This window comes from Grampus griseus, assembly GCF_964374135.1.
Source record: "Grampus griseus genome assembly, chromosome: 20".
NCBI classification, from domain to species: Eukaryota; Metazoa; Chordata; class Mammalia; order Artiodactyla; family Delphinidae; genus Grampus; species Grampus griseus.
The window spans coordinates 42,475,764-42,488,947 of NC_139014.1; the positions used below are offsets into that span (position 1 = coordinate 42,475,764).

Below are 13,184 nucleotides of genomic sequence, written 5' to 3' on the forward strand. Positions count from 1 at the left end.
AAGAAAGAAAGAAAGAAAATCATGTCAAACCGTATACCTTCAGATCATCTAGGTTGGATGGGAGCGGGCCTGGCTTGAGAGAAGAGACACCAGTTTGTCCAGAAAAACTGTTTTTGGCAGGAGACAAAGGGGTATTGCTCAGCGGTGCTAAAGGAGGGTTTGGATTTCTGACCACCTGCTCATTTGGTTCCCTGAAAAACAAACAGAAAAGAGGCACTTAAAATATCATCAAATACAGTCAGCTATACATCTGGGGGTGCGATACTGTGATTTAGAATAGGAAATATATATTTGGTCTTCATCCTGGTTTCTGGCCTAGCTCCTAAAACCCTTGGGATTTCCTAAGTCATGAGAGCGCAGAGCTGTCTTTTGTTATCCTAATGAGGTGACTCTTGGAAGCCACCTAAGGATGGAGGGTGGTGGCCTGGAGAACCAATCATGTGATTAGAGGGTTGGAACTTTTAGTCTCGCTCCCGACCGCTGGGGAGGACAGAGGGCTGGAGGTTGAACTGATCGGCAATGGCCAATGATCTAATCAACCGTGCCTATGTAATGACGTCTCTATAAAAACCCAAAAGGATGGGGTTTGGAGAGCTTCCGGGTTGGGTAGCATGTGGAGACTTGGGGATGCTGGTGCACCTGGAGGAGCCATAGATGCTCTGCCTGCCTCCCATGTACCCTGCTCCAAGCGTCTCGTCCATCTGGCTGTTCCCATGGGGAGTTACATGCTTTTCCAATAAACCGGTTACCTAGTAAGTAAAATGTTTGTCTGAGTTCCCTGAGCCACTCTAGCAAATTAATCGAACCCAAGGAGGGGACTGTTGGAACCTCCCATCTGTAGCTGGTCTGTCAGAAGCACAGGTGACAACTTGGACTTGTGATTGGTGTCCGAAGGGGGAAGGGACAGTCTTGTGGGACTGAGCCCTCAACCTGCGGGATCTGACACGATCTCCGGGGAGAGAGCATCGGAATTGAGTTGAATTGTAGAACACCCAGCTGGTGTCAGAGAGTTGCTTGGCAGTGTGGGGAAAACTGGGTGACCAGAACCCTTAGGGGGTGGCTTGCAATTAGACTGGATCACAAGCTAATTGCCCAGAAGGATCAGGCGTGTAATAATAAATACATCAGCAATAATAATCAGTGCAACGTAATAATAAATCAGTAGAAGTGGCAGGGTGAGGAAGAACCAGAGTGGGCCAGATGGCAAGTGGCAAGCACCCCTCAAGCTAGTTTTGGGGAGACAAGAGGGAGTGGTGGAGACTGTGGCCACGGGAGAGGCCCGTCCATCTGTGATTTAGCAGATGCCCTGTCCTGGGGAGGAAGGAGCGTGCGCACGAAGCTTGATCGCGTACAGCACGTGGCACGATCACCAGCATGACCCGAGGCTGAACAGAGGCAGGTGGGGGAACCTACATCCCAACTTCATGGTTGAGGGGAAAGACCCTTTACAAGGTGACCTAACTGTGAGATCACACACTGGGCTCAGGAGTCAATCTTTGGGGCTGTCACCCAGTCACTCAGCCCTGAGCCAATTCCTGAAACGTAATCAGTATTGGATTAGCTCCCAATTCCAGCGTTACATTCTTAGATGGCTCCTCCCCTCCGTTCTCTAGCGCTAATACTTTCCCCAAAGAGGCCTCTTATCAGGGGCACTGATGTACCTGCTTCATCCCGGCCTTCCGTCCCTGAAAAAGTGAGCGTGGTTTCTGAACGTCATACTCTAAACACACCCGACCAGGATGCGGTGCAGCGCAGGACTCGCTGGGTCCCCAGGGGCTGGCCCGGGGGCCTCGGCCGGAGAAGCCACCAGCAGCGTCTGCCCCCAGGCGCCAGCCTGGGCTTGCCTGACTTACTTGAGCTGAGCTTGGTGGAGCCCGGGGTAGCTGAAGCAGTGCTGTTGCTGCTGACTGAGGATCTGCAGCTGCAAGAACAGCTGCTGCTGCTGGAGCAGCCGGGCGTAGGCGGAATCCATGGGCGGAGGGGACTTCTCGGCCTTCTGGTCCGGGGGGATGTACTGGTGATATTTGAGCTTCTTCACCTTTGGCTTGGGGTCCTTGGGCTTTTTGTGGCGGTTCTTACTGTCGCTCAAGGACTTGGACTGCAAAGCGGATGGAGAAACGGCATGTGCTTTAAGTGATGGATGGGAATGGCTTGGCATCATGAATTATCTCTAGGAGGTTTCATGGGATGGATGTTCCTGAACCCCCGACACACAATACAGCAAAGGCAGGATGCACAAAGAGATCCTGGACGTTAAGGTACCTAACGGACAGATCCACTGCAAAGGCATCGCAAAGGAAGGACACTCCTGAGGCGGGGTGAGCCTTAGAAGTGGCTCCAGGAGAATTTCCTTCCCGGAGGAGAGGGAGAGGTACACTTGTGTTTCATGAGGACACCTTTTTTTTTTTTTTTTTTTTTTTGTGGTACGCGGGCCTCTCACTGTTGTGGCTTCCCCCACTGTGGAGCACAGGCTCCGGACGCGCAGGCTCGGCGGCCATGGCTCACGGGCCCAGCCGCTCCGCGGCATGTGGGATCTTCCCGGACCGGGGCACGAACCCATGTCCCCTGCATCGGCAGGCGGACTCTCAACCACTGCGCCACCAGGGAAGCCCGAGGACAACTTCTTAACCTAAAACCACCTGACGGCCTAACGAAGGAGATATTCTGCTCTTGGGATGGATTCAGAAGAAAGCTCTTTCATCTGTATGCATGTAATCACCTTTAGTGAAGCCCTTAGTACGCTGACTTATTAATGACGTAAACTCAGATGAAGTTCAGCTTGCCTCTGAAAATCCAGAATGTGGACCTTTGTTACCTCACACGTAAGATCAATTCCCCTTCCCATCAAACACTGATATAAGATCAGGAAGTGACATCCTCTGAACTAAAGATTCTTTATTGACTACAGGAAGGGTTAGTCACCCACTGGGACCTCTCCAGAAGTTACCCATCATGGAGCACGATTTGGACCCTTGAAAAAAGTTAAGGACACAGGCTCGGAAGTGAAGACACATTTTTGAACATGGTACAATCATCCAACTACATGACATTTCAATTACCTCACTTGCAAGTTGGGAAAAACATTCTCTACTTTCGATCTCAGTACAATGGAAGGATGGTGAAACATACTGTTGAAATAATAACAGATTTCAAAGGACAGTGTGATTATATTTATAACCCACTCCTAAAATCCAAAAGCCTCCATAGATTGGAAAGCAATAGATCCATACTGGAATCGGTTAAAAAACATACATTTCCAAACCCTGACTTTATTACAGAAGATTGAAAGGAACATAGATATGGTGATGGTAGAGTCTTTTGAGGATCTGGGGACAAGTGGGAGGGAAGGTGTGGTACCAGCAGTGTCCAGAAGAGGGCGCTCCTGAATAGCTGGCGGGCATGTTGTGACCGGGCAGCTTCCCCGTTTTAACCACAAAAGTTTTCTCTGACTCAGCGCATCCCTCCACCGAAGCCTTTTTTGTGTGTTTTCTCAGGGAGGCTTCTTCTTGGAGACCAATGAACAATGAACTCAAGTATTCCCGTGGGCTGGGGGCTCTCCTCCCTGCTCATTCATCGGTTAGCGCTCCAGGTAATGAATCAGTCTTCTGCACTTGGGAGAGTTTCCGCAGGGCTCCTACAGTCAGCTCTGCCCTGCTTTGCTCCGGTGCAGCCTCCGCTCCCACTCCTAGAACTTGCTTGTCTGGGGGAGCTGCAGCCCTGGGTCTAGCAATTAAGTCAGGGACTAAGGCATTTTCTCTATCTGTCGCCTTAACATAGGGACTCTGAACATTTTAGAAGGTACGAAAATCGGACCATTTTCTCTGGATAGTGAGGGGCAAAGGCCGCTGAACCCATGGAACTCCGAATCCCTGGAACTGTACAGTTTCATATTTTTGACACCAGAGGATACTAAGGCTGTGGGTTTGCTTTTGTTTTCTTTCCAGAACTGCATGGCCGATAGAAGGGGAGCACAGTCATCTTTCTAAAGCAGACCTGGATCCCAAATCCAGTGGTTTAAGACCTGGGCATGAATGTATAAAGCAAGTTAGTGTGAGGCAAGAGGGAGTGGTGGGGCCTGCAGCTAGAGAGGGCACGACTTCCTAAAGGCCTTCTGCCTCGAATTCGCGCACATACTGCGCCGGGCACGCAGCACGCCCCCCAAGCCACCTGCACTCAGTTTGTCCATCCCGCACGGCACACTGAAGTCCAAACTGCAGCCTGCAAAGGAGACCATCACCAAGCTGCCTAAACATACTCCTCTCCAATGGCCTACCCCTCCTGACTCTTCTCCTTGTCATTTTCTGCCATCTGGGACTCCCTCCGCTGCTTACTGTCTGACGTCGGCTCATCCTTCGAGGCTGGCTCAAACCCTGGCTCACCTGGGAAGCCTTTCCTAACCCACAGTGAGGTCTCTCCTCTGCATGTCTCACATGACACTCGAGGCTGCCCCGTAACGGTCACACTGCTGCAGACTCTGCTGAGGGGGGAGGGAGACGGACATCCAGCCCCAGGTCTGCTCCCGAGGCTACTGGCCCTGATGGGGGGCTGTGGCCACCTGGGGAAGGGGACTCTCCTTCTGTATTGCGGTAAAATACAAGGAACACAGAAATCCCCAGTCACCGTTTTCAATCCAGTGGCATTTAGCACGTTTACGATGTGGTGTGACCATCACTGCTACGCAGCTACAGGACATGTTCGTCACCTCGAAAAGTCACTCCATCCCCATTAAGCGGTCACTCCCCATCCCCCGCTTCCCTTGGAAACCACGAACGTGCTTACTGTCTCCACGGATGTGCCCATTCCGAACACTGCATAAAAATGGAATCAGACACTGTGGTGCTTTGTGTCTGGCTTCTTTCACGCAGCATGTTTTCAAGGTTCATTCACGCCGTAGCAAGAATCAGGGCTTCATTCCCTTTTCTGGCTGAATAATCTTCCATTGAATGGATATGCCCTATTTATCCATTCTTCACTTGATGGACATTTAGGTTAGTTCCAACTTTTGACTATTGGGAATAGAGCTGCAATGAATATTGCCGCATACATTTTTGTTGGAACACCTGTTTTCAATTCTTTTGGGTGTGTATCTAGGAGTGGAATTTGCTGGGTTACGCGGTCATTCCGTGTTTAATTTATTGAGGAACCACCAAACTGCATTCCACGCAGACGCGCCATTTCACATCTCCATCAGCAGTGCACGAGGGTGCCGATTTCTCTACACCCTCATCATCACTTATTATTTTCCATTTTTAAAATTTTAGCCACTCTGGTTAGTGTGAAGTGGTATTCTGTCGTGGTTTGGAGTTGCATTTCCCTGACAACGAATGACATGGAACCCCCTTCTTGTGTGCTTGTTGGGCAATTTGTTTATCTTTGGAGAAATGTCTATTCAAGTCCTTTGGGGCACATTTTTCTTACTTGCTCAAAGCCCCATATGGACTAGTGGTGGCTGTGATATCAGACTAGATTGTAGGCTCAGTGAGGGCAGGAATCATGGGGGGTTTTTTGTTTTTGCAGTACGTGGGCCTCTCACTGTTGTGGCCTCTCCCGTTGCGGAGCACAGGCTCCGGACGCGCAGGCTCAGCGGCCATGGCTCACGGGCCCAGCCGCTCTGCGGCATGTGGGATCTTCCCGGACCGGGGCACGAACCCGCGTCCCTGCATCGGCAGGCGGACTCCCAAACACTGCGCCACCAGGGAAGCCCAGGAATCATGTTTTATTCAACCTGATATGCACTACTTGGAGCCTGCAATGTGAGCACCGTTCTCTTATAGAGGATTTTACAGTTTTCAAAGAGTATTCTTGTGCATGCTCTCAATGGCCTTATGTGAAGCTTACGCAGTCGATAGGGCAGAGATGTTTTCCCCTACCTGTTGCTTCGTTCTTTGAGAAGCCCTCTAGTAGCCTCCTAGCTTAGAGATGATGAATAGTCATCAGCTGAGAACCCACAGGCACTGACCAGTCAGAAGAGCTGTTGGCTTTCACGTAAGTCCTGCTGGACCATCTGGTTATCAACCCTGCTCCTCGTTGAAACTGACTGTCCTTCCTCAGGGCAACTATTATACTCCCTTAGTACCAAGAGGCTGAAGGCTTTGCTCATTTGCATTAGGCAGAATTTAAATACTTTGGTAGAAATACCGATGCAATTTCTCCTGGCACACAACGTTAGAAATCCCTGAATCATCCCCTCCACCCTCCACTTGCAGGGAACAAAATTCATCCATGCCACTTATTTTCAACGCTGTTGAGCTGAGTGGACTGTAGGCTGGGTTTAAGCCACTGCAGTCTGGGGAGCTTTACTGGAAATCGGAAATACCCGCCCTCCATTTATAAGATGAAAACCACTCCTGTGTACATGCAGTGGAGGGGGCGGCGGGTGGGCACCGTTACTTTAGCATTGATTCTAACTCAATTTACAACCTTTTCAAAAAATGTTTCTTAAGAATCATCTCAGCATCAAGTGGTGGCTTTAGAGCTGAGAGAACATGCCCCCCAGTCAATCAGAAGTTATTTGGGATAAAACGAAGAAAGTCAAATGACTACCAGGCAGTTAATTGAGGAGAAAGTACTCTGTGAACTATCAGGTATAATCCTGAGAAACTTAAACCAAAAGTATGTGATCGTGCTTGTAGTTATGTGTCTCTTGTGAGTGTAACCCTCTGCTTTGTCTTTATTTCCACAGGGAGACTGGCTTGAATGATATAGGGTTTGCTGTAGGCAAGCCCTTCAGGTTTGCTTCCCTTGCATAAAATGCAGCTGCCCTACACCTGTTTTACGCCACATACAAAGCCTGTGTGCACTGCAGTCAGTTGTGCCTATCTCTAGGCTGAGCCGATGAAGCCTTTTACGTCAGGAATAGGCTGGCTGAGCTGTGATCCCAAAGAAGGGCAAACATTGCCCAGCAGGGGTCTTCGTCTGCAGAGGAGACCCCTGCTGGGCAAGAGCATCTTGGTCCATATACACTGATGGCCCAGGTCTCAACTCCTGTCTTGCGATGCTCCCAGTGGATCGAACACGTCCGTGTGACTCTCCCGCTGTTGACAGACCTAACTCAGCACTCCCTGCCCCGAGCTGGCCCTGTGAGCTGAGTGCTCAGACGGGCGTGGAGGCCGGCCCACCTTACCTTGACAGCAGCGTGTACAGGGACAGGGTTGCCCAGGGGGCCGAGCTCCTGCTTCCCCGGGTCTGACTGGTTGCCGGGCTGGGGGGCCGAGTCATTCCTTTCATTTTCTGAGCCAGAAATAAGATCCTAAAAATCCAAAGTTTAGCATTATTAGGATGCGGGAGTAAAGGCTGTGTGACGTGGAAATGTTGCGGGAGAGCCTCCCGCTCCCACCCCCGAGGTCTGCTGTGTTAATCCTAGCTTCTTATCTCAGGAACATCAGATTCTGTCCTCCAGCGGGAGGAGTCGTGTATATAATTTGTCATCCAGTTGAGGACACTTTTAAGAGAGAAAGCAGGCATGATTAATAATTATTCCAGCAGACAGGTATAGGACTGGCCTGTTCTAGGCAAACTGGGACATCTGGTCACCCTGGGTGAGGGTTCCACCTACTTGCGGCTAGGTCTACCTGTTGGAATTGACAGTGGGATTGAAAAAGAGAGGAAGTGGGAGAAGTGGGTGTAGGAGCTTTGGGGGAAAGTAGGACAACAAAAAAGTTAGATGAAACGGGTTGGCAGATGGAGGGAAAGTGTGTAGGTATGTGTATGTGTGTGTACGCATCTGGGTCTCTGTATTTGTGTGCATGTGTGTCTCTGTGTGTCTGCCTGTGTAATGTATGTGTGCATATATATATGTATCCCTTTGCACGTGTGTTTGTGTGTATACTTGTGTCTGTGTATGTCTGTGTATATGAACATGTGTGTATATGTAAGTGTGTGTGTGTACGTGTGTAGTATCAGGAAAACCTTTATGAAAGGCACGTTCCCGTATGCAGAGGACTCTGAAATGGACCAAGTGCCCTCTCTCTTTCCCCTACAATCCTAGGCCATGACTTTGAAAAAGGGGCAGGGGCTGCTCCACGATCTCCCCGAGCGGCTCAGCCCTTCCCTGAGCCCCAGCACCTATCAAAGGTCTGTAGCACCCCTTTTTCTCAGAGCCTGTGCCCTCATCTGTCACATGAGGTTGCCGGATGAACTGACATAAGATGATTTTTGCATTTTGCCTGGCATTGTTCAGTGTTTGTCCCCTTTTTGCCCCACTCCGAAGGTTAAAAAGAAAAGAATGCGTCTTCTCCCCAAAGCATCTTTAAATCAGAAGCTGAGGAATTTACTGTCAGAGTAATAAGATACAAATGGTCTGATGTACTGTTTGATGTTATTAAAGAAGTTGGGCTGCAGAGACCAGCTGCGGGATGCAGGGGAAGGAAAAATGCTTTGATTATAAACTCTTGCACAATAAACGTACGGCTCTTTTGGCTCTGCTTTTTCTGTCTCCCGTCTCCCTCCTTTTCCACATTTCCTCCTGGGCAGCCTTGGCTTTGTTCTGATGGAGTGAAGAAGGGCCTGACAAGGACCGGTAACAGCACAGTTTCAGGAAACAGGGTCGTGGTAAATAATTCCTGAAACTGTCCCTGATCCCTGCATGCTTTACAGTGTAAAAACGTTTTCAAATACACTATCTAATACGGTTTACAAAGTACAAACATCCAGCTCTACAGTAAGTCCTGGGGGTGTAATGCACAGCATGGTGACCATAGTTAGCAATACTGTATTGTCTCTCTGAAAGTTGCTGAGAGTAGATCTTACAGGACTCTCATCACAAGAAAGAAAATTTGCAACCATGTGTGGAGATGGATGTGAACTAGACTTACCCTGGTGATCATTTCACAATACATACAATGATATATTGTATCTATCGTACATATTGTGAAATACACAACACACGTGTATATGTACCATAGATACGATATCAAGCAATTATTTTGTACACCTGATATTGTATACATTGTGTATTTCGCGATATATACAATATCAAACAATTATGTTGTACACCTGAAACTAATATAATGGTATCTGTCCATTATACCTCAATTTAAAAAATTAGAAGTACATACAGATATAAAATATCCATATATAATAAAAATGAGATATCTCTATATAATAAAAATATATAAAATAATATCTGTTAATAAAATATACATCATATATATAAAATATCTGATTTCAAGTCATCGAATAATTCCTGTGAGGCCAAGAGGAGTAAACGCTTCCTGAAGGGTAGGGGCTGAGGTCGGAGGGGTCCCTCCAGAGCCAGGATGTGGTGGAAGATTCACATCTCGTGGTCCCACGAGTGCGACCCCTCCCCCTCCTGTGTGGGCCTCACACTCATCTCCTCTGGGGGCTCTGGGAATACCACCCTGCCAGGCCAAGGAAAGGTCCCAGCAAGCCTGGGTGTGGCTCATAGAGGGGGAGCTCCAGGTGTTGGTGGGGGACCCTGCACGCTCCTGGGGCCACACAGCTACTCAGCCTCACTTCCTTCTCTGCAACATCTAACAGAAAACGCTTGCAAGGTGCCTAGCACTGGCCCTGGTATACAGTGGGCACTTAATAATGGCAGTAGATGATGTCAGCCATCATTATACTGCTCCTTATAAGTGTGCTTTTAACAGTATGTGCAATATCCATTTCTCACATCTCGACAGTCTGTGGATTTGTCCAGAAAAAGGGGAATGCTATGTTTGGGCTGAGGCTGGAAGCGGTCCTTGCTCCAGGGGTTCGGCAGGTAGACGCCTGCTAAGGGTAGAACTGGCTCGGGGCTCCAGCTTTGTAGCCAATCAACGCCTTCTGCTTCCTGCTCCCCAGGGTCCTACGGTGATAACCCAGTGCCTGGAAAGACCATGGGCTTTGAAACCAGTCCTGCTGAGGCCCTTTCTCTCCAGGAGACTGTTGGTTGGTCATCTCATCTTGGAGAGCCTCATTTCTACCTTGTCTCTAAAAGTGGAGATAAAAGAGATCTACTTGACAGAGTAGATACTGAAAACATAAGTCAAAAGGGCATATTTCTGGGGATTCTCTTTCGGTGTTATCTGGAGGCTTTTGCCCTTACACACAGACCCCTGGACCGAATAGGGTGAGAAGAAGGAGCAAGATGACGTGCCATGAAGAGACATCTCTGGGGTCTCTAAGCAAAACCACCTCAGCACTGCTGATTTCACGACTGAAGAGATGACAGGCTGAGATGTGGTTTACCTGGGTTTTCCCCCGAGGACCCGCCGAAGGGGTCTCTGTAGCTTTCATGTCTGGGGGGGATCCTGCTGAGCCCTGGAGGTCTTCACCTCGAGTCTGATCCGGAGAAAGCCCATCGCTGCTGTCCTCCTCAAAGGCAAATGCATCCGCTGATTTGGAGAAACTCACCTGGTTACCTGAGGGAGTGAAAGCCAAGAAGAACTGGGTCAGTGGCAGTGCTTCAGTGTGCCACCCCTTTTAGGAGCAGTTACCTACCTCCTTAGATGTTTCCAGTTCAAGGTAGGAGTGGAGATATATTTAAAATGACTTGCTTTCCCCTCTATTTACTCCATACAGGGGAACTTGTGTTTATAAAAGTGACACGTTTGACAGGGACGAATGAGAGACGTATCAGAGATCTATCACCTTTATTAAACTTCATTTTCAGATTGATCCATTCCTGCACATTCTGTATGTGAGCCCCTATCTTTCTGAAGCTAAATCAGGGAAGATGAAGGAAAGAACAGGGGCCATGGGGTGCAGGAGAAGAAGGTCCCTGTCTCCCTGGGGCTTTACGACGAGAGGTGAAACTGAAATGACAGGGGGCCATTTGCATCGTGTTCAAACATAAAGCGGGGCAACCGGCAGAAAATGTTTCGCAAACTTTGCTATTAAGGAGAAGCCAGGGAGCTCCTAAGTTTAAATTCCTAAGTGTCAGAAGAGCTATCACCAGAACGTCCCAAAGCCCCACTTAACGAACGCATATCTGTTTATAAAAGCCGTAACCGTGTCTCAGAAATTGGAGTGCGATCTTTACTTATTTATTTTGATTATTTGGATTTTGTTGTTATTCCTCTCATCTTTGTCTCTATTTTGGAAATCCCCAGCGAATCACACGTGTTCAGATTCTTCCCCAGCAGCCTGCGTGGTCTTGGGAGGGAAACCCAGACGTTGGCTTGGGGAGTGGGGTTACCAGACCAGGTGGGACTATCGTGACATCCTTTTATGTCCCTTATGTGTTTTCTTCTTTTATCATTTTGATCATTTATAGTACTGTGATTTTATTTATTTATTTATTTTTGGCTGCATTGGGTCTTCGCTGCTGCACGCGGGCTTTCTCTAGTTGCAGCGAGCAGAGGCTACTCTTTGTCGCAGTGCGCGGGCTTCTCACTGCAGTGGCTTCTTTTGTTGCAGAGCACAGGCTCTAGGCACGCGGGCTTCAGTAGTTGTGGCACGTGGGCTCAGTAGTTGTGGCTCGTGGGCTCCAGAGCGCAGGCTCGGTAGTTGTGGCGCACGGGTTTAGCTTCTCCGCGGCATGGGGGATCTTCCCAGACCAGGGCTCGAACCTGTGTCCCCTGCATTGGCAGGTGGATTCTTAACCACTGCGCTTCCAGAGAAGTCCCTCCCTTATGTTTTTTAATTGCCAAATCTCCTCTGGCTTATTATCCAAATGCACAGTACAAAATGTGCTGAGGCTACACAGCTCTTGTGACCCTCCTGCGGGCACCGCTCTTCGAAAGGAATTTAGGTATTATCAGCAAGGTCTCCAGCCCGGTATTCTGCAGTTACACTGACAAGAACTTCTGACTCAGGCTTGGGGCAGATAAGAGAGAGGAGCTCTCACTTGGAGATTGGAGAGGCAGCAAGGAGCTGGAAGTAATGGAATGAATGTGGTTTGGGGCTTGTCATCACCACCACTGCTGGCATCTGTCACGGACCCTCACTCAGACACGCAAGTGTCAAATCAGGAGAGAGGCCGGACCAGGACAGGGCAGGTGGGAACTCCAGTTACTGGCCCGCTGGGCAGCCTGCTAACCTGGAAAGGCCTGGGGACCAGCGTTGCTGCTCCTTGGTTTCAAGATTTCTTTATAAAAGTCATTATTACTTTTCTGTGATTATAGAAGTAATGTTTACTTATAAAAATTCATACCATATGAAATGTACATAACAAGGTACGTAACCATCCCACTTCCGTTCATGATTTATTCCCTCTTCTAGACTTAATTCTATCCATACAGCAGGACACGCACATATTGAAAAAGCATTTCAAACAGACAGGACTGAGTGAAAGACACTGTACTGAAACTTGCTTTTTTCACCCTACAGTGTATCTTGGAGATCTTTACATGTGAACTCAGAGATCTTCCTCAATATTTTGGTAACAGCTACACAATATTTCATTGTATGAGTGGGAACTTTTGTTTTCCAACTTTTATTTCCCAAGGGGCCCTTATCTTTAACTATAAAAATTTTGACATAATAGAAAAGTACAGAGAATAATATAAAACATGTGAATCACCTGAAATAAATATATGCCAGTATTTTCCTATATTTGCATCAGAAACCTATTCATTTTCTAACAGAAAGGGCTTTCGTCGGGTATTTGACAAATGTCAACTTTTTCTTTGCAATCAGGAGTCACTCTTCTCTCCCATCTGGTCTCTCCCTCCTCCCTCCCTCTCTATTTTAAGGTCCAGAGCTAGCTCACACCCTTCCCTTCTTTTCTTACAGCAACCCCCCCGCCCCCCCCACCGGGGCTCTGCAAAGAAGCCTCCCTCTGTCATTTTCACACAATGTGAAGGAATTTATATACCATTTTCCCTTTCTCCAGGGGATCATGTGCCTGCGATCTTCCCAGGAAGGTCCTTCCAGGAGCCTCCATGAATACCTTCCATTGTAAACTCAACCTGTTAATTTCTTTACTTTAGAAACCACGTTTGCATTGAAATTTCAAGTCCCACTTCTAGTTGTGGAATTAAAGGCTTTGTCCCTGTTGAAAAGATGACATGTATTATTCAGGGCCAGGTGGGCATGGGATTTGGTGGGCGGGAGTGGGTGTTAAGCCCTCCCCACCTCAGAAGCCACAGCATTTCACTGGGATTTACTTGGCATAGACCGTGAGGCAAGACCAACTCAGACAGCCCTGCGTGTGTGACCGTACCAGCCCCTGGGGGCAGCCAGCCTGCCCTGCCCAACAGGACCGCAGTGGGGAGAGCTGTAGCGTCTTACACTCCCTC

The 13,184-nt window shown here is 48.5% G+C and overlaps 1 protein-coding gene across 2 annotated transcripts in view; it reads right to left on the reverse strand.

The window, feature by feature from the left end:
* MYOCD (myocardin) overlaps positions 1-13,184 on the reverse strand; it is a gene marked incomplete at both ends in the record, with an annotated part of 89,922 nt that overhangs the window by 17,514 nt on the left and 59,224 nt on the right. For both annotated transcript variants that reach the window (XM_082678321.1, XM_082678320.1), the window contains 4 exons: positions 38-191; positions 1,854-2,098; positions 7,124-7,249; positions 10,192-10,364. In XM_082678321.1, coding sequence (XP_082534447.1) covers positions 38-191; positions 1,854-2,098; positions 7,124-7,249; positions 10,192-10,364 — 698 coding nt within the window. The remainder of the gene's footprint in view (positions 1-37; positions 192-1,853; positions 2,099-7,123; positions 7,250-10,191; positions 10,365-13,184) is intronic.